At 48.2% G+C, this 24169-nt stretch overlaps 1 protein-coding gene across 3 annotated transcripts in view; it reads right to left on the reverse strand.

Annotated features, from left to right (window-relative positions):
• The window catches only part of DNAH9 (dynein axonemal heavy chain 9), a 214267-nt gene that overhangs the window by 151445 nt on the left and 38653 nt on the right, over positions 1-24169 (reverse strand). For 2 of the 3 annotated variants that reach the window (XM_075770400.1, XM_075770399.1), the window contains exons 23-36: positions 21360-21512; positions 19209-19334; positions 18310-18549; positions 17420-17580; positions 16166-16322; positions 15198-15302; positions 11989-12146; positions 11533-11671; positions 10048-10335; positions 9373-9583; positions 6962-7089; positions 6365-6473; positions 5539-5686; positions 3765-3939 (exon numbers count right to left, since the gene is read on the reverse strand). In XM_075770400.1, coding sequence (XP_075626515.1) covers positions 3765-3939; positions 5539-5686; positions 6365-6473; positions 6962-7089; positions 9373-9583; positions 10048-10335; positions 11533-11671; positions 11989-12146; positions 15198-15302; positions 16166-16322; positions 17420-17580; positions 18310-18549; positions 19209-19334; positions 21360-21512 — 2298 coding nt within the window. Of the gene's footprint in view, positions 1-978; positions 1059-3764; positions 3940-5538; positions 5687-6364; positions 6474-6961; positions 7090-9372; positions 9584-10047; positions 10336-11532; positions 11672-11988; positions 12147-15197; positions 15303-16165; positions 16323-17419; positions 17581-18309; positions 18550-19208; positions 19335-21359; positions 21513-24169 lie in introns of those variants that run through there. The other variant, XM_075770401.1, reaches the window with a different exon arrangement.

A 24169-nucleotide genomic window follows, 5' to 3' on the forward strand; every position in this document is an offset into this window, starting at 1 on the left:
AGAATGGGACCATGTCCCTTTGGCTCTGCTGTGTTTCTGCCCTGCCGTATCGCCTGGAAGCACCTGCTTCCTTCTCTTTCCCCACTGTGTCTTTCTATGCATGCAGATTTTTAAGCATCTGAATTTTTTCAAGAGCTGGGGTGACAGTTTTGGTCAGGACAGATGTTGGGTCAGGACTTGCAGAATGTGCTCAGTCCCCTCCCCTGCCCCGGGTCTCCTGTATGACGTTGGGCGAGTCACTCCACCTGAACATCTTCCCATGCAGACAACGGGGACTGCAGCCTTCTGCCCCAGGGGGGGCAGTGGGTGGGGGAAGGAGGGGAAAAGTGCTGTTAAAAAGATGTCTGTGAAATACCAGATGCATGATTTAGCCAGTTTTAACAGCAGTTTCTTCTGGGACATCTGCGGGTCTCTCCTCCCTATAGCCAGTCAACGTGCTTTCCCAGGCCAGAAGCCCAGGCAGGACACCCGGCCCATCGCCCATGGGCTGCTAAACCTCCATCAGGAAACCTGGGACTGAAGCTGAACTGAACCGAGTATCCTCTGCAAAGTGTCCTGAGCCACCATCCATCAAAAGACCAGAGGATTGAAAAACACGTTATTAGTATCCATGATTTTGCAGTTTATTCAGAGAGGCAGAATAACTGTAATTCTCCATTCTCCTGTTGTTATAACTCCTCGGCACCAGCAGCAGAGCGGCCTGCAGTGGAGAGGGACGTGCATCACTGCTAAAAGCTTTCTCACAAGGGTGTCCTTACCCCTGCGCAGACAAACTGCCTGCAGCTGCATTGTGATGGGCTGCCCGCCCTCCCCAACCAGGCAGTTAAGTGGAGCCGCTCCAGCCCCGGCTCTATTGCCAGAACGGTGTCGAACTCAAACTGCTTCCTTAATAAAAACCCCATATGGATTTCCGCTAATTTCAGAGCCTGGAAATGGCAAATCTATCATCTGTTTTTATACAGGGGCCCCACCACCCACCAACAAGCGCAGAGTAGCAGGAAGCCTTCCAGACTGTTTCTCCTGACATTTCGGCAGCAAAAGGTCAGCACGAAGGGCACCTTCAATGGAGAGCAATAAACAGATTTTATATTGGATCATTTTTCATCAGGCTTCCCCTCACTCGGACCACTGTATCCTCGCACTCTCAGCTCTGACATTTACAGAGCATCACAAGCAGCGATGCACAGTCCAAAGTCAAACCTCCTAGAGGGATGCTGTGCCCGCAGAGCACAGCTCCTCCTGCAACCCGCACAGCCGCCCGGCAAGAGCATGCCGCGTCCGGCCTGCTGCTCCGCGGGGAGCCAGGCAGGCAGTGGCAGCAAAGCCTGCGATGCCAGGTACCGACTCTGCCATGGCGCAGGGGAAGGCAGCATCCATCTGCCATGTGACTGCGCTCAGCCGACTCGCTCGAGGACCTATAAGCTCCTACAATTAGACAGCAGTTTGTACTGCTGAAGTAAGGACAAGCAGCGCTTCCCAGGCTTTGTTGTGGGGTTTTTTTTTAAAGTCATCCTACACTGACAGCACAAAGGCTGAGTATTTCCCAGGTGGCAGATAGGAAATGGAGGGTTAGGTCCTCCACAAGGACCAAGAAAGCTGGTCTCGCACAGGTCATTCAATGGCCAGGAGGCATGATGGCACCAAGTGAGTACTAAGCTGCGCTTGAGCTGTGTTGTTTATCACTTCCTGAGGTATCTGCTCCTTGGCGTGAAGCAAATGTGAAGAGACCGGCAGACGTTGATGGTCTAGCATTGAGGGACATGGATAAGACATGAAGAGACCCCAGCGAGCCCTTGAGCAGCAGTGCCTCCACCTGAGCTGGGGAAGGATCTCCAGTGTCAGGTCTATGGAGAGTCCTCCCACATACTCCAGACAACACAGAGCTGGACACAAGCCCACTAGAGACCAGATATGGATCTCTGAGCCCCTGACAGCAGTGCCCCATCACTGGGCAGACCCACACATCAGGATGGCATGCTTTAGCCCCCAGGATACGATATCCTCTGACCAAGAGATGCAACCACCCAAGAGAGATTGGCAGAACCAGAGCAGGCAGCTCCAGCAGGTGCCCAAAGTACTTCCACTCACAGGCTTGGCACTACTCAGAGTGGTCCTTGTGCCACTTGCTGAAAACCCGGTATGCAAAATCTAGGCTGTCAAGTGCCACACGTGCTCTTAGACCCCTCCACAAGTGCCTCAGGTTTCTCCTGCCTGCCTCTGAACCAGCCACATTAAAAATCTCCAGCTTGTACCGACACCAATCTGGAAAAAGCAACACCAACAGAGCGTGGAAAGCCATCCTGCAAGCATGGGCACAAAACCATGGAGCAGAGCCAAGGGTGGCCCCAATGTCAGCAGTGCTGGCAGCAGGGCTCTGACTTGCAGACCGCTGTTGTCTTGTCCATTATTACTGTTAACAGTTGGAAGTTGTAAAACAGCAGCAGCTTTTCCAATTACTTGCAAATCAAGAGACAGCCCTGCTGTGCTGAGCTGAGCCATGCGGCCGGGAAATGGGGCAGAACAGGGCACCAGGTTGAAAGGAAATGCTTGTTTCTCCTCTCCTGTGCACAAGACATCAGGGAGAGACAGAAAAGACGGGGGGCAGAGGCAGCAGCACAACCCTGCTTCCCCCAGGCAAATCTGGAGAAGATCTTTCCCAAGATCCCCGTTGTTCACAGTCTACAGCTCCCACCAAAGCAACTGGAAATGTCTGTGCTTCTCCCATGTTTTAAGGATCAGGACCTTAAAGGGGGCTAAAAATGCACACAATCGAATGTTGATCTTGAGAAATATCACCATGGAAGAGATCACACCCACCTTGTCCGATGCAAGCTGATGGATTCAGAGCTTGACAGCTGCAATTAATCCATAGGATAGATGTACTGTGGGAAGCAGCATGGAGAGTAGTGCCCTGTCTTCCTCTGCCTCTCAGACACGAGCGTACTTTGAATGTCAGAGGCAACACTAGTGATCCACAACCTGATTAATCCTCCTGGCCCAAGAAAATCTTCTTCTCTAGATTGTACCCTCCAGCACTACGGTCTTGAGTGTGGACATCCATCCACCAACAGCTTGACTGAGCCCAGCAGCTTATGCCAGAGGCTACCCAACAGCTGGCTGCCTGGAGGGGAGATCAAGCTGAGCGCCCACAACCATCAACCTCAACCTCCTCAGCATGCTCCCAGCAAAGAGCAGAGCCACTGTCTATTTCCACCTAAGTGGAAGCACACAATCCCTAAAGCCCCTCCTGCCCTGCTGACCACCCCTCTTTCTTATGGACTTCTATCAGAAATCGAGGACAGCCAATTCTTGACATCCATGTATGTTTAATAAAAGCTGGTGGTGACACAGCACCAGCTGGTTTGTGTTATACAGCGCAACATCTACCTGTGCAGTCACGTGGCTGAAAGACTGCTCCACTGACACATTCATCTAAGTCAGTCTTAATTTGATCACATTATGCACATCCACTGGCCTCTATAAATTAACCTCATGTTTTTCCCCAGTGAAATGTGTCTGCATAAGCAAACATTCCTCTGCCTTTATCACTTGACCCCTCAGCCGTTCTCCTGTGGTGTTACACCTGGATAATGAGGCCTTTCACAAAAGGAATTGTTGCATTCAAGTTTCTAGTTTACTATCACCTCTATGAGAGCCCCAGGAAAACAGTGTTACTGATATAGCACTATGTTTTGAAAGTATAAAAAAAACCCCACAAACAAAACCCTGTGTAAAAAATGTTGAAGCAGCATCTTCCTTCTTACCTGGTCTTGAAACATTGATCCACCAAAGGCCCAGACTGCAGCGAAGACAAAGTAAAGTTCATAAAGCTCCTTGGGACAGTCAGGAGGTGTGTTCTCCTCCGTCAAGAGGCATTCGAGGAGGTAGCACAGCATCTGAACCATGCTCTGCTCAGGAATGGGAATAATCTTCTTAAATCTAAGGGATGGAAATTGAAAGCACACGAAATACAATTGGGTCCAACAATGCAGTTGCTCACAACCCAGGAAGACAAGCCTAGAAATGCTTTTTCAGAATATTAGCATTTTGCTTGTCAGCAGTGCGTGTCTTATTCCCAGGTACAGCAATAAAGAGAACTCCCATTCTCTCCCTTGGACCTGCTGGCACCGGCACATATACAAGTAATAACAGTAATCAGAAGTTTCAAGCATTTTAAAACTTTGATCCCCTTGAAAGAAGTAAAATGGAAGACTTGCTAAAGGCAATGATTTCCTGTGAACACGATGAGTTCAAAAGCGGTCAAATAGAGGAGTAATAAAAGAAACCCTTTCATCTTGCCATTTTACATTCATTTAAGCTACACTTACAGAATTCCAAACTAATACTGTAGCAGCACTGAAGTCCTCTATAAAGTAATTATAGCTATTTGAAAGGTTGGTTCTACAATTTCTGAATTAAGCAAGCTACCAAAATACTCAGCTCAGGGTTGCCTGCAGCTAATCCCCTGGATTTCACGGTCTGACACAATGTTCAGCAAATAGAGTGGGAAATGTCCGATGGACTTTGCTGCCAACTGCTATAACCAGCTTGGTCCCCCAAGGAGTAGCTCCCTAGTAAGTTGCCCAACTCCTACTTCCACAGACCATGGCTGTCGCTCATGCAGGCCCTTCTGTCACATCCCTATTTTGGTCGATGTGTCACAATTGTACACTGATTTTTTTTTTTTTTTTTTTTATTTAATTAATTAATTTAAATGAAGGTGCAACTATAGGAAGCAAGCAGAGGATGTGAGAAGCTCCCTTACTCAAGTTTGTTGGGACTCTTCTTTGGCCAGTCCTCACCACAGTATGAGTAACAGAGTTGTCTCCCATGATAAGCAAGAAACACAACTTCTCTGTGGGCACTGCTTTAAAGCTAACTCAAGTCAAGAATCACCAGGATCTTTCCAAATACCCAAGTTCTTCATGTTCATTGGATTGGTGTCCAACCAAGAAACATGTCCAGGCTGGATGCCCACACAGACTTACCGCATTTTGTTCAAATGCATCAGGAAAGAAAATCAAGAGAGAACTGCTGGTAGAGCAATCCCATCCTCTCCCACAAACACCAACCTCCTTCTCGTCACTGAGAGGCAGGAAAAGAAATGGGAAGAGGGAAAAAGAGGATCTGCTCTCTCCATGCTGCATACTGAAAACCTTCCTTCAGCAGTGGTCAGAAACCTGCTCTACTGAAATATAACTCATGGAGTGGACTCAGGTCTAGCCTGACACATTAGGAGACTGAAAAACTTTCTCTTTAGGATCTCCTGCACTTGCTTTCAAAGAGACAGAGAATTGGAACAAGAAATACAGAAACAATCATATCAAAATAAGATGAAAACCAGATCTGACTAACACAGGACGGGCTGGAGAGTCAGCTCCCCCACCTCGCCCCATTGTTTCTCTGGGCTTAAGCCAATGCTGCTCAGGGCTTTCAGGGGTGAGGAGGGCCATGTGCAGCACAAGCCCAGCACAGCACAGCCCGTCTGTCCCCCTGCACTCATCAGCCCAGGAGATACAATCCCTCTTCAGGTGGTACCTTGTTCTGAGGGTGTCCAGGCAAATCGGCAGGTACTTATCAAACAGAATGGTCAGGTTGGCTCTTTCAGACTGGATCTCTCGCTTGTCAATCCAGCTGCTCACTGGGGGATTCCAGCCCAGATCCGATGGGTTGATGTACAGGATCCCTTTTGGCCCAGGGTACGAGACAACATATAGTAAGGACACAGTGCAGACTATTCCTTCCCTCCAGCAGAATTTCTCAGCTACCTTCACACAACTAAAACCCTGCCAAATACACCTGAGTGCCCCAATACCTACCCCCTCCTCCTGCCCCACTGCGGAGTAGAAGCATCAACAGTGAAGAGACTTAAGTCTGGAAACCAGGACACTCTTCATGACCCTGGCCCAAATTCAGAACATGGTCTTGCCTGTTATTGCTCTGGGCCCCATTTCCCCATGTGTAAAACTAGGGGACACGTTCATTCCCTTCTCCCATACTTCATGCACTTCTCCAGAAGATCAGGAGCTCTTTGGGATAGGGACTGTCCCTCTCCCCATCAAGACCACACAGGGCTTTGCACCACAGGAGGACTCCCTCAGCAATGCTGAAGCCATGATCGCTTGTGAACAGAGAGCTCTGGGCAAATCTCCAGCAGGATGACAGCTCCACATATGGATTTGGGGTCAGGATCCTCAGTTTGTCTATGTGTTTCAGGAACCTACCCTGTCCACCAAAGGCAGCTGCAACCCCAGGTTGGGTACTTTCAACAGGAACCAAGTTTGCCCACAAAAGGCTGGTTCATGGCACTAGGTCCTACTTGGTTCACGCAAAATCCCAGTGTGAAGCTCAGGCCAGGACTCACCCGCTCTGGACACGGTCGCTGGTGTGGCTGTGCGCAGGTGGCTGATCTCAAAGACCAGCCGCATCGTTGGGTTCAGAGGGATTCTCTCATTGCTTGCCAGGGTCAGCACCTGCACGTAGCAGACAGACAGACAGACAGACTAACGTCTCCCCTGGAATAGCAACGAAAAGCATGCAGCACTTTGCACTACAGAGCTTGGTTGCTGTCAGCCCAGTTCCTCGAGGCAAAGCAGCTGATTTCTAGCAGGTAGTAGAACCATCCCTCTCTCTTCTTCAACCTAGAATGAACAGCACCCCCTCAGGGTGGGGAAAAAGGTGCAGGATTATGACCCCACTCTATTTTTAAAGGACCTGAAGTTATGAACAGGACATCTGCAGTTACTCATGAGCCCAACTCTCCAGGAAAAAGAAATTCCAATGAAAACATGCTTTGAGCTGTTTCCCTCATGTACCATTTTCTTTATGCAATAGTTTGATATATCTGAAGAAAGACAATTGCATTATACTAGGAGATATTATTTCAGCATCTGCATTTCTCCTAGGCAGAATCATGCCATGCATTTAAAGAATACCAGCTTCTTTAACTTACATTCATTACCTTATTATCATCCATCACAGTATTTAGAGACTCAATCCACATTGGATCAATATCTCCATCTAGTACCATCCACTTGGGACCATCATGTGTGATGTTGGCCAGCTCTCGCATGATTGATGAAAACAGTCCTGGGAGGGTGACAGGAATATGTTGATGGACACTGAAGTTGACACCCGCTCTAACAGTTTTCTCCAGCAACTTACTAAAAAAGATCCTAATTAATGCTTTCCTCTTAAGCATTCAAAACTCTATGCATCTGTATGTAAATATTACTATATCATGATATGGGTCTAGTCTGCTTTGAGGAAAAAAACATTATCAGTCACCAGCACTGAAAATGACTGCAGACCTACACACAAGCTTCAATTCCCACCGAGAATCATAAGGGATAAGAAAAGTGAAGAGCAGATACTCGGAGGCGAAAGAAGCCATGAATTACACAATGCAGAGAAAACCATCTGAATATGCCTTGGAAATTCTTATAAATTTTTTTCTTTTGTGACTCGAAGTATATCAGGGAAATCAAGATGCATTAAACACTGGGTCATGGCTTTAGTGAGATTGAGGGGAGAACAAGCAAAGAATGACATTGAATGACAGAACAAAATGTCAGTAAAATCAAGGAGACAGAGAGGATACAGCGTCTCGAGGGGAGTAAATAATGAATGTTAAGAAGACCAAGAAGGCTGGGAATAGAGCAGCAGTACTGCAGAGCAAATGAAAACCCCACAAAACTATCGCTCTCCTCTACACGTGAAAATACCTAGGGAGATGCTGGTCTTCATGAAAAAACATCAGGCAAACATTAAAAAAAAAGCCTCTTCTGGTGAATTGTGACAAGCACACTTTTTTTTTTCTCCAGGACAAGCTAATTCTTTGCAACCCAGATCAGGAACTAGTGCCATTATATGACTGAAGACAAAGCTTGTGCACAACAAATGCAGAACAGCTCACCTGAAACAGTTATGCGATTCTGAGATGGGGTCAAAAAAACTAACACTTCTCTGGCTCTGCCTTGACTCAGTTCCTCACATGTTGGACACATGCCTTGCAAACTGCTCCAACATCATTAGTATCAGAAACAGCTACCATCTGAGAGCATCAATGCTTCCCTCATATACAACATGACAGCAGTGGAGATGAAAGTGCCTCTCTCCTCACCTTGTGCATCCAACACCACAGAGCGGTCTTGGGATTTAAGAGAAGGGATTGCTTCTACAAAGAACACTTTTAGGATTCCTTTGTGGGACCTTTTACCACCTAACATGTATAACCTTTTCAAGTCCTGATAATGAAAAGAGTGAGGATGAAAAGGGGAAGAGGAAAAGAAGGGGCTGATCCATAAGGGAACATGTCAGTTCTTGTCAGGCTGTGGTGAGGATGGCCTTGCTGGTCTTTGACAACAAGAAACAAAATTTTCAGGAATGGTTAATGCAGAAAATAGTTTTCTGCCTTGACACCTCAGGTAGGAGTCCCGTAAGCTCCTTCGAAATGTTACAGACCAGAAACCACTGGCAGCCCCCTGTACTGCGTCCCTCCTGCTTTTCAGTGCCACCCACAGTCCTCGGTCTGCAGCCACCACTGCAGCCGGTCGGCAGAGTTCAGGCTGTATCCCACACCTCTTCTGTCACTTTGATTTAGGGTCCCTAATTACAATTAAAAAGAAATTAACCCTGGTACTGGAGCAAAGCAGGGGGTCAGGAGGGGTCCATGGCGGGGGCCAGGGGAGGTGGGTGGCAGCTCATCTCCTGGAGGACTTCTGGCCAAGGATGATTTATGGCAACGTCGTCCCCTACCTCCCCCACACCTCCCAAACCAGCCGCACACGTAAATCAAAGCTGCCTTTACGTATGAGTCACAACTGAAATTTTCACTCCAGATTCCTGTAATCTTTCAGCAAGTTTTAAACGCTCATCTTTTTTTCCTCAGGAGTAATCAGGATCCACAGACTAGCAAATGTTTGTGTACTACAGAGATCGGGCAGCAATATTAAGTGGAAAAACACCACTTTGAGGCTGCTGTGTGTGAGCTACCAGAATGGAAACCTGGGGATGGCACATTTTGGGGGACCCCAGTGCACACCATAGGGCAGGAGGAACACTCTTCCATCACCGGTCCAGCCAACCCCAAAAAACTGCCTGCCTCATTTAGGAACTGGCAAGTGTTGGTATTAATGAACATGATGATTATTCTTAGGATAAAGTAGGTTTATGCTACACTTCCCATACGAAGATCAAAAAGCTAAAACATCCTATGTATCCTTTCAACAACTGTCACATGGTTGGGAGCAACAGACAAGCACCTGGGCTTTCAGACCTGCACACAAAGAACCAGTCGTCCTGCTGCTGCTCAGGAAGTTCATTAAAAATATCCTTATTTATCTACAGATTCAGGCATGAAAAGGCATTTACCATCTTTCCATTCTCTTGTTGCTGGGTTAATGATGCCAAAAAGCTCATCGTTGGTGACTGCCTTGGGGTTGAGGTCTGTCCAGACAGGACGTCGCTTCATTATCTGGTAAGTCTTGTTCAGGGATCTCATCACCTGAGACTTGCCCGTGCCTGCGTTACCCACGACGAAGACAGAGTGCCGGACCGTCAGCAGCTCCTCCAGCTGCACCACCTGAGAAAAACACTCCCAAATTTTAGACAAAGATGCCAAACTGAAGTTCAGATCTACCAAACAGCTCCCATCGGGCCTCTTTAGAAAGATGTGACCCAGAGACACAAATGGATTTGACATTGAGTTTGTTCTAGCCACTTTAATCATGATGGGTGATATCCTCAGCGTGCAGACAAATCTCCAGCACTATTTACAGCCATCAGCTGGTGAGGTTCTGCTCTCCAGGGGCCACATTTTCATGAGCCTACAAGAGTCATCCGCTTTGTAAACTCAGAGACTGAGCCAGTGCTGGCTTTAGTGCCAGGTGCAACTGCATCAGCCCCAGCATAGCTGACTGTCCTCCATCAAGGGCTGCCTGCAAGGGGAATATTGTGCAGAGCCCTCTTTGTAGAAGCAAAGATGGTTGAGAAAACCCAAATGATTTGATGGTGATGTAGGTACAGCAGAAGATCGCTTGGTCTTACTTTGAGCACAAAGTTGTCCTCAGCCTGCAGCCGGAGGTCCAGCACAGCCTGCCTCACAAATGACTCAAAATTTAGGTCACGCTTCCGAGGCACATCCAGCGCAGGGAAAAGATCCCCAATCAGCCCCATAAACACAGGCACATCATCGGTCACAATCTTGGGGATGTTGAAGTCACGAAGAGAGCGCATGAGAACCTGGTCTTCAGGTCGCTCTGGGTCACCTCGCTTGAGGGAGCCGGCAACAACTAGCACTGACTTGATAGCACGCAAACCCCAATCGTAGTGATCCTACACGAGAAGAAGAAAAAAAGGAGGGATGAGTTTATGCTTAGATAGTACATCGCCATGTAGGACAAAGAACCAGCATCTCCAAACTGCCAGATAAGTCAGCAATGGAAATACATCCAAATCTGTCATTTGCATCGTGACCAGAGACCTCCACCAGCCTGAGTTACCTGATGTCCCTTTTAGCAGGTGAGATTCCTGTCAGGGACAGTATTAAAGAGTCAAATAATACACCTGTCCATATCATCACATGGGCTCACAGTTGGCAGTAAGACAGCAGTAGAACTCACACTCTGGAGACCTAAGCAATTTGTTTCACCTAAATCATAAAGCAGCTCAAGCAAGGCCAGCCGGACCCCTGGGTCCGCAGGAGCTGCCAAGGTGAAAGGCTTGTTAGTCCATTACGAGGGCCCAAACACCCAAGTTTCTCCATCCTGCCCATCACAAGATTACGAGTGTGTTTGGTCTCAGAGGCAGTCCACCAAGCACGGGCCAGTAAAGACATTGCTGAAAAAGGACCACAAAAAGGCACGAGAGAAATGCTCAAGCCAACAAACAACTCTTTATATTTCTGCTCTGTTAACACCCTCCAGAGCACAGCCCAACAGCTGACTGCTTTGTGGGGGAGGCCACTGCTTCCACCAAGACCTCCAAGACACAGCACAAAGTTTCTGTGATAAGGGGTCTCCCACCCAGCCTCATGCTGGCACAGCCAAGATCAGGTTTTCCATCTAGAGTCCTGATTCAGCTCTTCTCTGGACCCAACAGGCAAATGATGACAAGGAAAAACATGATTTGCTTTGCATTGAACATGACCCGAGCTGGAACCGTTAGGCTGAACTCAGAGAGGAACAGACGTCATAAATCCTGTGCGGGCAGGAGAATCAACAGGAACTAAGAGACTGGAAAGCAAAGGGTCAGTGAACACTACTCCAAACATGGTGTCATCTGAGCCCACTGAAAGACCTCTCCTATTAATGCTGCTTTTGACTCTGCAGATCCTCCAGTAAAGCAGTCTGAAAAATTCATTGCTCTGATGATCACAGACCTTCTCTTCTCCCAGCAGCTAGCACAGACACAGTTATTAAATAAAAGCTGTGAAGCGTTAGCCATGGAGCTGAGTGGCTGAGTGCCGTGTTTCTGCTGATTTTGGAGATCAACAGGCATCATTGTACCATCCAGCCACAGCAGCGGGCTCACCTGCTTGGACAGGAGCTCTTTGCAGAGTTGGTACAGAGTAATGAACTTCCTGGCTAATGCCCGGGCCTCAATGAATCCTTCGGCCACCAACATAATTTCACAGATCAGCTCAAAGTCTGGCACAACCATTGCGCATGGCCTAAAAAGACAGGCAAGAAAAGATTGCAGAACACATATTTCTTGACTACAGGTCTTAGGGGCAGTGGATTTGCAGCTTTATCTTCCAGGTCTTCTCCTATGAGCCAGGTCACACTCTGCCTTTCCCATGACAAGGGACAGAGCTCCTTTGCCCTTCCTGGGCATTCCCAGACCCGGGCTCGTTGTGCAAGGCAGAAACTATCTGTGAATCCCCAATACAAGTGAATTCCCCAAGGAAATGAAGTCAAGCCTGGATGTTCCAAAAGACCATTTCTGCCAGTTTTATAATACAGGTCACAAACCCTGACCTGGACTCACCTGAAGAGAGCTTTTAAATTCTCAGGTAACTCAGTTCGCCCTGCATAACCAGGGTTCATGGTGATGAAAATGCCTACCGAGGGTACTAAGTTAATGTCTTCTCCAAGAAAATTGAAGGATTTCTTCTTCTCCCGTATTGCATCCTGCACACTCTTCACCTAGAAACCAAGACTGTATTGTAGTATCAGTGTTCAATTATGAAAAACACTTCAGACAGCAGTGTTGCCTTCCTTACACTTGGTCCCATGACGAGTGGGGTTTATCACTGTTTTGTTTTGGTTTTTTACTGACCGTACAAAGCTTTATACACTGTTTGGAGTAAATCTGTATGGCAATATCAAGCTCCCATCACAGTCAAATTCTGACAAAGCAGAAAAGAGAGCTGAAGAGACTGAGCAGTCAAGGTGCAGGGGAGTTGCAAGAATTTGCACCTTTGCTGTGTAAGACAATGATGGACATGGGTCAGGAAGAACAACTCAGGAGCAGGAAAGACCCCCAATGCTGCCTGCATCTCACCTTGGCTTTTGACATCATCTGTGGGACACTTCTCAGCACATCTCACAGCAAAAACACCACCAAAGGCTAAATCATCTCTTTGAATTGATGCGTGAGATGAGATGCAGGACTCTCCAGGCATCCACAACACAGCCAACACCCAAATGCACTCTCAAGAGTCTGACACAATATGGGCCCCTGATTCCCTTCACCCATCTTCACCTCTCCCCACACACCATTGCTCCTCATGACATCCCAAAACGCTCCTGTGCCTCCTCTGTTCCTTGACTACGCCCAGAAAAGGAGCAGAACTTCCCAATGAACTTGGCCTCAGCTCAACTGCAAACTGATCACTTGATATCACTTTTTAAGTTTTTGGGATATCAGATGCTTAATTTAAAACCAAAATCACAAGGCAGAAGCTGTAAAACCTCCCCTGACACCTTCACTGACTAATATTATATTGTTTTTTATCTTTTCCCAATTGTGGCTTTGTTCTTCTCATTCCTCACCTTCCAAAGAGAGAAAGTTTATTAAAGCTATATCATCTTTCTGCAAACAGCACTTCAGCAAAGGAGAAATCACTACTTTAACATTACTTCTGTTTGCCATCTTAAAGTTAAGCAATTAATCGAATTTTTCTCTGTAAGGAACCATATCGACATTAGCTGCATGACTAAGACAGCCAATTAAACATCGCCATGGTTACACTCCTAATAGCAGCCAGGAGACACGATGATGGAATGACAGCCGTGCAGCTTCCTTCAGATGCCATGCTCCAGCCAGGAACAAGGGAACCATTAGCAGTTGAGTCATATCTGGGCTTCTTTTGTTCAGCTTCCCTTTTTATTTTAAGATCCTCAAAGACTTTTTTCAATGACAACTTTAAACTAGAACCTGACGGAAGGGAAATTGAGAGGGAACGATATATAAACTCCTGTATCCGCCTGGGGCTTCTTTGGGATGTCACATAAGGTAGCAATTATGAGTGAAAGAGAGATGGAAGAGTGAGGAGTTCATGGAGAGGTTCAGAACAATGTCTTTGATCGAAACATTTACAAAAGTGTAGAAACTTCTGAGCTCTAGATCTTTCTTTCTACAATACTGAGCCCCAAAGTGGTTCTAGGAAGAATTCAGCACCTCAGTCAGACATTGGGTTCCTAAAACCTGCACTCAGCTGACACTTAGGTCCAGAAGAACATAGGCACTTTGGCACCTCAGTTTTCAGCACTGAAGCTTCCCAAGGCTCAAAATGTTTGGTTCTGCCCATGTCAGAGCTGTCTTGGTCTGGACAGCGCAGTTGAGTACCCACCCTCTGCTCAAACTGTAGCTGGATTTACCTGGCATTTCCAGAGGATACTCATGAGATTTAGGATCTGGACAACATCCAGACACAGCTCTCCTTCAAAGCAAGGGCCAGAAGAGGTAGCAGGGCCTGCTCTCACCCTGCTGCCCCACGGTTACACCTGGGCTGTCCGGGATTTTAGCCCCTGCAGAGGAGATTCACACTCGCAGCACTTACCCTGGGTGCCCCTTCACCACCCACTGGGCACGTACAGCCAGGCTATGGAACACCTCTCCGCCTGCAGTCCTTTCCCCTGAATAAAGTAATTCTGGGTTTCCTCGTGGGCAGGGAAGAGGACGGGAAGAAGGAGGCAAAGTGCCAGATTATATATAAGCACAAGAGAACAAGGCTCTAGTGTGATGGGGAGGGCAGTCTCCTTTCCAGCCCTTCTCCCAGGACTCTGCTGTGCTTTACATGAGATTCACCAATAAAACGCACTAAACAGTTAAACTACAGAGGAGCCAAGAAATCATTCTACAGGGAAAACACCTATGCATAGCTGGGCACAGCTCAAATAGCTCTCTCCTAGCTTTAATCCCACAGCATCAGGGCATCCTAGGCAAGCACATAAGCAAGGGCTGCAGATCTGCTGCAGGTTCCAGCTAGCGAGTGTCACCGAGCTGACCCAGCTCCCAGGAGCACCACGCTGCACCCATGGGGCTGCACGCATTCCTCCTCGAAGCGTGCCACTCGGCCCGGAAAACCCTCCAAAGGCATTTTGCAGAGCTCTCATGACAGAGACTGGAGTTAGTTAAATCTATAGCCACGTGAAGAGGGAGGGAGGGAGGAAGACTGCACAGTCTTGGTGACAGGTAAGCGTTAAGAAAATTAATCTTGAATGCATTCCTATTTTCTGAATACGACATAACCTGTGCTTGACTGGAGGCAGTAAGGAACCCCCAAGAGTCCAGCAGGCCATGGATCTGCCCCAAACACCACGCTTCCCCTCCATGAAAATTATTCCCTATCTGGCAGGCTGAGTAGCCCTAAGTCCAGGCAGCTCTCCTCCCTAAAATGATACAGTGCAATTATCTCACAGCATATTAATGGCACAAGTGTCTTCCTCAGGAGGAGTAGGTACAGAGCCACGGTGTATACTGATCTGGCAAAAGATGCTATAAAGAATTGCCTCAACACAAATGCTGTAAATGGGGGAAGAAAAGAAATGACAAAAATGTTTGCAGCATATCACTGCTACATTTTGTCAGTGCTGTGATATTCATGTGATTAATCTTGGGATATAATCCCTCACCTGCCTACACACGGAACTGAAACCGGCAACAGGCACTTTCCATATTTACCCTCACTCCAAAGGCTGCAGCATGGCTCTGCCTTGGTTGTATTTATTTGCGAGCATTTCTCCACTTACCTGTACAGCAACCACAGAAAGGACCTCAACTGAGATCCTGTTAAATTCATCAAAACAGCCCCAGGCTCCCGTCTGGGAAAGGCCTTTGTAAATATTCCCACAAGACTGGAAAAAAAAATTAAAAAAAAAATATTACAAGAGTGAAATCACAAATGGAATCAACTCCAGTAAGAAATGGATTTTATTTCCCAGCCTGTTTATTTATAGCAATTTACAGTCTATTGTGGGTATTTAGAAAAGTGCATGGAAACAGCAGGGACAACTCAATTACAATATTTATAGCTCTGCACAGTTTGCCACTTGATTTGCTAATTGCACTTTCTCGATATATCTGTGCACTAGTTTCATTTAAAGGTCACCTGTGCTGAATTACTGACGGCCTCACTTCCTGGGAGAGCCCACAAGCTGAATAAAATATGATCAGAGGCCACCAAAATCACTGTACCGTGCCAGACAAGAGAGACTGTGCTTGGCAGAAAGCAAGACTCAGGCTCACAATTCAGCGTTCTGCAGCGGCTGAAGGTTCAGCACGTTTTTGCTGTATTCTGGGAGGAGATCCTGAGAAATCCAGGACAGGTCCCTTCCCATGCCAGGGCCCGTCAGCCTGTGAGCATGGCAAGAAGAAATGACCAGGGTCGAAGTATCAGTACAGCCTCGGTCTCAACTGAACAGGTCAAAATTTTTGAAGCATTTCACATGGAATCTAACTCCAGAAGGGAAGGGGAAGGCATAACAAGGCAGAGAGCACAGTTCGGGTCTCTGCCTCCTGAAGAACCTTGCACAAGTCTTAGAGGAGAAAAGGGAGGAGGACAAAAAGGTGCTCAGCAGAAAGCAACGTAGCAGGGTTTTGAGGAGAGGTGATGGACCAAAGCGATCTCAGCTCAATTACTCTCATTCCTCAGGTTTCATGGGCCCCCGAGCATCCCCAGCCCCACGTGACAGCACTGCAGCTGAGGTGGAAGCAGTACCTTGTAGTCCATCTGCTCGGAGCAGTTAAACACGTACACCATGATGCCCAGTGCTCGCCCCAAATCTTTCGTCGTCTCTGTCTTGCCAGTGCCTGCAGGGCCTGCAGGTGCTCCACTCATGGTCAGGTGCAGTGACTGAGTCAGGGTGATGTAACACCTTTCACAGCAAAGGATGAAGGAAAACAGGAAAGAGACTGAGACTTGGTCCAACAGGTCACTGTTGGGCTGCAGAGGAATAGCACCAGGGCAATGCTCTCAGAAGAGCCTTTCCCCTGCAAAGCAGTACATGAGCAGAGTGCGTGTCTAAGCTGAAAGTCCTCTTGGACATTAATTACCACCTCTGCCCAGCTGTGCTTTCTCCAAGAGATGCTTATCATCTGCCACTGAGATCTGCCAACCTCTTCATGTCCAGGTTGTGCTTTCTTTGGATCCTCATACCACACATTGATATTGGGCATGTCTAGATGGTATGGGAAAAGGTTGGCTTTTCTGAAAGACCTTCCTCTTGCTTCCCAGTGCTCTTCAGCCCAAAGGATCCCATTCCCCATCACTGACAGAAACCTGCTCAGACAGCCTATGAATGATCCCACTCAACACTGCAGCAAGCCCCAAAGCCTCTCCATCATGCTGATGACAGACACCAGGGAGATGCCCACATGTGGGTGTCCATACTCCCAGTATAAGCCACACAGCTGTAGTCAATATGGCAAACCAAACCTGATAATGCAATGGAGCTTGGCTCACCTGACTAACATGGAGGCACCTGAGATGCTCCTGGCCACTGAAATGTCACATAGGGTGGAAAGATATGACAAGGGGTCCACAGGAGACTTGCACGCCTCTGGATTGGCAGCTGGAAGCCAGGTGGGACAATGCAGAGTATCTCAGGTCACCCTAAGTGTCCCCACTGAGACAACTGAACCAAGTGGTAGATGTCTACTTCAAGACAGGGTGAAAGCCTTCTAGATTCAGCAACTCTGTGGGGGTGGACATCCTGTGCACAGGCAAACAACCACAGGTGTGCATCTTAATCTATGAGCTGAATCCCACCCCAGGATCTGAGGCACAGACACCTCAGAGGGTGCCACCATCAAATCACAAGCCAAGTGAGACACAGAGCTCTGCCACTGGATTGCTGGGCCATGAAGCAAGAACAAGAGGGATGCAGGTGACCAAACTAAATCCACCTTTGGTTGGCAGCTCCTCTGACAGCGTGGCAAAGCCCAGCTATGACAGTGTTTCCCAGGAACTTACCTGTCGGTCAGTGGAGTGATCACAAGCCGAGGGGTATTGCCGAGGTATTCGTAGGAGTACAGGAACTGGGCGTCACAGATGTTGGCAAAGCAGTGCCGCTCCTCATCTGACCATCTGTGCCGGAGCTGTGACAGCCAAATGAACGCCTGGGCGTTGTCCACCTGCAACACGCCCACAAGCACCATTACGGGAAGGGTGGGGACAGGGGGACAAGGACAGCCATGGCCACTGCTCTCTCACAACCAGCATGCAGGCCACTTCACCACAAATCGGGCCAAGGCACCACCAAGCCCAGGTGAGCCCTGAAGCCAGAAACCCTGTGAACAGCCTGGCTGCCTCCGAGGACACACAAATGAAGGCAAAGCCACAACCTAGTGCTCTCAGGACACCTTCCCACCCACCTGCAGGGCTGGACACAGGACACAGTGTCAAGGACAGGGGAGTGGTGTGGGAGAGGTGTGCAGGGCAAGGGAGTCCCAAAGGAGTCCCTGTGGCCCCACACCAGACCAAGGAGACTATAAAAAGGAAAGCCTAAATGCTTTTTCTTACTTTCTAAAGACATAACTGAGGATGTTCCCAGCAAACTCCCAACACAACGCCATCATCCACCAACATATGCCTGGGCAACAGGACACGGCCACAGTCTCACTCCTGGTATCAATGTGGCAAGTACAACAAGCCCCTGGGTGTTGCACGGCCGTGATCCAGAACAGCACTGCAGGCTTACAGTGCCTTTCTGCCTCCTTACCACAAACCCTGCAGGAGTAAATTTAGTCATGTATCTCCCACCGAGACAGGCAGGAATCTGAATGGCCTGTGGTTGGTCTTTCACTCCTGTAACCCCCGCTCCAATGCCCAACACAGGACCACACTAAGCTGCAAAAACAAACCTTCTGTGCTATCATCTTTGCCACCACATCCCGAGCGTGCACATCGATCGTGCATATGGTCATGATTTTCTGCCTGTCACCCTTGGAGAGCTGTCCAAGCAGCATGGTAACAAGAGTGTTCAGCTGGGTCACTTGCTTCTTGTGATATTCCTTCATTGCGTTCTCGTAGCCTTCCTCCACCCTGGCGAAGGCAATCCCAACCTCGGTTGTCCACCAGATCTGGGTGCAGGAAAGCGCCACCTAGGGAAAGGGGCTGACTCAGTATCAGGGAAAACACCAGAGCTTCCTTACGTTCAAGAGTGTCTGATCCACAGGGAGATCAAGGATGAAGTACCCGTGACATGAAATTAAGTATTTTTTCATACAGTAATCACAGCAGACAGGACAACAGGGATCTGCCCCGTGACATTAATTTAAAACATCATATCAGTGGTAGACACATTTAACAGCTACTTATTAGTAAATCATCACCTTTCACATGCCTGACACAGCAGAGGAGGAAGAGCTGGAGACCATGAGACTGCCAGAAGTGCATCTGAAGGGCCCTTTTCTCTCATTAGCCCTCACCACCTTGTTTTCCTGCTGCACCTGTCGCTCCTCTGGGTGCACAGGCTTCCCGTGGCCCGTGGGGCGCAGCAGACACTGCCTGAACCCCTGAGCCAAGAGCGTGTCCTCCCTGGAGCCTGAATCAGAGCACGGAGCTCAGCTTGGAAACTCCATCAAGATAAAGGAGAACTCATCCTTCCTCCCTGCTGGACAGCACAGTGGAGGCCAGAAACATCCCCATCCACAGCTGGAGGCCATTACTGAAAGAAGGGAAGGGCAGGACTGAAGGGGAAGCCAAGCACTGCCTTTCCCACGTGCCAGCCTGAGAGGAGATGAGGAGCGGTGGCAGATACCTGGGCAGGGTAGTCAAAGAGCCACTGTTCCCTTGGCTTCTCCTCGTAAGCCATGACAGCTTCCGTCATCTCGTCTCTCACAGTAGCCCTCATGCTGTCTAGTACGTGATTCAACCAGACCTCAACCTGGAGAAGAGATTAAATCACAGTAACACATTTGCTCTTCTTGAGCACCTTCGGTAGTTAGTGAAGATAGGGAACGGGAAAGGCATCTCAGCTCTCAAGTTAAACAAGCCTCTCAGCCTTCCTCAGACTGGGTGGATTTTGCCGATTCTGGTACTGCAGGATTAGCATCTATTTCCAGACATCAAGAATACAAGCCAGATTTTTCTTGAACTCTAGCTATAGGAGAAACCAAAATTAACTCCACCGATGAGCAATTTGTTTTGGCGCGTTCCACCTCCAGGCCATGACAGAATCACTCATGGGACTTGGGCACAATCTGCCAGCAGTAGGATAAAGCTGCTGCCAAACTTCGGAACATGATTCCTGATGAATTTAGTATTTCACAGGCAAAGCCCTCGCTGAGAAGATGGTTGTATCGGGTTTGCGTGGCAAGGTTTTGGTAGCGGGGGGCGGGGCTACAGGGGTGGCTTCTGTGAGAAGCTGCTAGAACCTTTTCCTGACGTCCAATAGAGCCAATGCCAGCTGGATCCAAGACAGACCCGCTGCTGGTCAAGGCTGAGTCCATCAGCGATGGTGGTAGCGCCTCTGAGTTAAGAAAAAGAAAAAAACCAACAACCTAGGAGCAGCTTTTGCAGCGAGAAAGAGTGAGAAGATGTAAGAAACTCTGCAGACACCAAGGTCAGTGCAGGAGGAGGGGCAGGAGGTGCTCCAGGCGCCGGAGCAGAGATCCCCCTGCAGCCCGTGGTGAAGACCATGGTGAAGCAGGCTGTCCCCCTGCAGCCCATGGTGGAAGGATGAGGGGGTGTAGAGATTCCCCCTGCAGCCCGTGGTGAAGACCATGGTGAGGCAGGCTGTCCCCCTGCAGCCCATGGAGGAAGGATGAGGGGGTGTAGAGATTCCACCTGCAGCCCATGGAGGACCCCACGCCGGAGCAGGTGGAGGCACCTGAAGGAGGCTGTGGCCCATGGGAAGCCCACACTGGAGCAAGCTCCTGGCAGGACCTGTGGACCCATGGAGACAGGAGCCCACGCCAGAGCAGGTTTGCTGGCAGGACTTGTGACCCCGTGGGGGACCCACGCTGGAGCAGTTGGTGAAGGACTGCAGCCTGTGGGAAGGACTCACATTGGAGAAGTTGGTGGAGGACTGTCTCCCATGGGAGGGTCCCCAGGCTGGAGCAGGGGCAGTGTGAGGAGTCCTCCCCCTGAGGAGGAAGGAACTGCAGAGACACCGTGTGAGGAACTGACCACAACCCCCATTCCCCATCCCCCTGTGCCACTGCGGGGGGAGGAGGGAGAGAAATGGGGAGTGAAGTTGGGCCTGGGAAGGAGGGAAGGGTGGGGGGAGGTGTTCTAAGATTTTGTTTTATTTCTCATTACTCTACTCTGATTTGATTGATAATAAATTAGATTAATTTTTCTAAGTTGAGTCTGTTATGCCCATGACAGTAGTTAGTGAATGATCTCTCCCTGTCCTTATCTCGATCCACGAGCCCTTTGTTATATTTTTTCTCCCCTGTCCAGCTGAGAAAGGGGGCAACAGAGTGGCTTTGGGGGGCACCTGGCCTCCAGCCAGGGTCAACCCACCATAACAGTTTAAATGCAAGCAAGCTCCATCACTGGGGAGGTCAGTAGCTGGTATTATGTACTTTAGCTTCCTATAATAGTCCGTGCAGAAAGGTGCAACAGGGACAGGTAAGCTGAACAGTAGTTTGATTCTTAGATTTCATACTTTAACTCATCCTATGAAAGAAGGAAGATTTGGAAAACAGGGAAAAAAACTTCTCTTTCAAAAAATACCCATGCAGAGGTACTATGGGATAGCTTAGTCTATTTTCTATCTGCATCTCCTCCCTTACCAAGGATATTTGTAACAAGCTGTAAGACTAACTATCAAAACGTCTTAGAAAAATTGAAATAAAAAACCTTAGTTAGAAAAAGGCCACAGCCCTTTCTCCCACCTATCCAGAGCGGGGAAGGAGAGCAGACTCTGCTGGACAGTTTTGATAGACAAGGTCTTCCCTCTCACCTGCCCACTGCAGTCACAGGGTTCACTGAAGCTGACGTATTCCTCCTCTCTACTGTACATTCCCAGGCCAACCTTGGTTGGCTTTTGCTCAGAGTCCAGCTGGAACCTCATCTTGGCCAAGTTGTCGAAGAGTTTGGAAAGATGTCGTTGAACCTGCATAAAGAATTGTATAAATAAAGCGACTGAGACAGGACAAGCAGAATGGAGATGATGACACACATCACAGGCACAATCATGTTCACACAGCATGATCTTGAGCATCTTGGTAGCACCACATCTTCTCATACATGCCCAGGATAGTGCCAACGCAAGCCTTTTACTGTGTCTCCCAATACTTCCACCTATTTCTACGTCATTTAGAAAACAGACGTGCCTTAATAAACCATATTTCTCCATTGGGAAATCTTCCATATAAGGAAAAAGCACAGAAAAACATTCAAACATTGCATGAGTTCCTAGCCCCAATTTCCCTACACGTAGTGATGGGAGGTCTCTAGCTATTGCTCCACCTCATCCTGCTCTCAGCACACTGAGTTTTCTTCATTATGAAGCTTCCTGGTTTTTCACTACTAGAAATCAACTTTGTGCCAACAAAAAGTCCTGAATTCTCCTTGATGGAGAAAAGGGACCTTTAATTCTGCCCAGGACCCCCGATAAACATCTCAACAGCCCAGACCTCTTTCCTACCAAACATCCATCTTGCAGTCTTCCAGAAGGAAAATAATAATTCAGTTCTGTCCTGCTCACACCCAGCTGAGTTTGAAAAGCCAACAGGGAGATGCTAGCATTGCTGCTGCAGGGTCTCAACATCAGCACCTGCCTGCTGGGAGCAGAGCAGGTCACCAACACTTCTTCCAGATCACTACATAACACACAGATAAATCACTGCGTGTGTCATGCCACCACCAATGAAGACGGGCTTCTCCCAGGACTGACGTTCCCACAGCAAGGGTCAGCTCACAAAGCTGTGCCAGACAGGAGCTGCCTCTCTCAGTGACAGCCAGAGACAGGGAGAGGGACAGGCTCCCATGGGTGGAATGAGAAATGAGAACAGCTCACAATACCTGGTGCTCTAATGCTTTCAGAGAAAGACGGGTGGATTTGTCCATTTAATTCTGCCTCGCTGCCTCGCAAAGGATTACAACATTCCTTCTCACAGGCTGTCCTGCAGGTGGACACAGCTTGGTAGTTCAAGCAGGGCTACATCCTGGAAGATGCTAAGTACCTCTGAGAAGCAATGAGCACTCAGCATCCCCCCAGATAAGCAAATCTCTGTTCAAATCTTAAGTAAACCACTGAAACCTTTTCTTACATCTAAAAGTTTCTGCTCACAAATCACCACTGTCCATTCTCGGACCTTGGCCAGTCTGCAGGGCTTCGGCCATACTCTGGCACTTGATGCAATCTTGCCACTGGAGCCCTGAATACACCTGGATCTGCACAAGTTCAACACCCAGTTCAACAGGATGATATTGTTGTGTATTTAATCCTCCTTTAGGAATTATCAGACTTTGAAACTAGAGCAGAAAGGCTGAGAGTGTATCCATGTATAATCCTACTTGACATTTACTTTTATTTTACTGCAAATAGTTTTGAATAACAGAAAACACCAGGAATTTCTTCTTACTCCATGGAGCATTTCAACACAGTATCTTTTCTTTGCTTCCTGTGTTTTTTTCTTTCCATTGTAAGTATCAATCAACTATGTATTTATGATACTCTGCAGGCTGAAATCACCCAGCAGCAGAAATAGATATAAACAGTGTTAAAGGTTAGTGGCAAACAACAGCATTTCCAAATGCGTGTGCAAACCTGCTCCATTCATGTGCTTGCATGAATGCTGAAAATGATGAAAAGCTTAAAGAAGGTGAGATTACTCACTACTGAAAGCTGGAATAAGGAATTCATTCCTTATCCAACACCCTCCATTTGCTGTGAATATTTTGATTTGTTTTACATACCAACCTGAGGATAAATGATGCATCCCAAACAAGGCCAGTCAGAGTACAGCACTGCCAGGCAAAGTGGCCGAGGTTTCCTGACAGCAGCTCCTGTAGCACCAATAATTAACCCTAACACTGCTATGCTCTGTACGGAAAAACATCTGCAGAACTGCTTGGGACTGAATCCTCTGAACTCTGCCCATCGGGGATAGGAGGTGTCTGTGCTCCTCTGGAGAATGGGGGGAGGAGCACAGCAAGGCCATTTCTTAAACCGGGAAGGTTATTACAAGATCCTCCACAGGATGATCCAGCAATCCACCAAAGTCAACAGGAGGAATGGTATACTTGGAGTGATTACCCCACACCTGGCATCAGGCACCATCCCAGAAACCCAGCCTGGAGAGGAGAAGCCTCTTCAGTCAGTTGGTGCAGGAGCCCAGTGCAGGAGGTCAGGTAACCAACCTGGCCCCTGAGATGCACAGGGATGGTAACCCAAGAGATTTACTTGCTTGCCTTGGCCATAGCCACTGTTTGACCACCAGCTGTCTGACCTCTTTTCAGGTTGTGTTCTTCTCTCCCCCTATAATCAGGACATCCCAAACGCCTTTGCACGGGGGAAGGAAGAAGTGGCTGACAAGCAAATGCCTCTTCTGCCTAAAAAAAGGGACCTCTCCCAAGTTGTCAGCTGTCAATACTTCCACATTTGTATGCCCAGTCTGTGGCACTTTCAACAGCAGATGCTGCTTGGTGGTATCCCAGGCTGGGGATCCACGGTCAGCAACAAGTTTTGGCTGAGATCCTCAAGAAAGACGGTTTCCTCCAACCTCACCGTATCCCAGCAGAAACAAACCCACCGTTTTTATGACA

The sequence above is a fragment of the Balearica regulorum genome, chromosome 18 (assembly GCF_011004875.1).
Source record: "Balearica regulorum gibbericeps isolate bBalReg1 chromosome 18, bBalReg1.pri, whole genome shotgun sequence".
In the NCBI taxonomy this organism is placed as follows: domain Eukaryota; kingdom Metazoa; phylum Chordata; class Aves; order Gruiformes; family Gruidae; genus Balearica; species Balearica regulorum.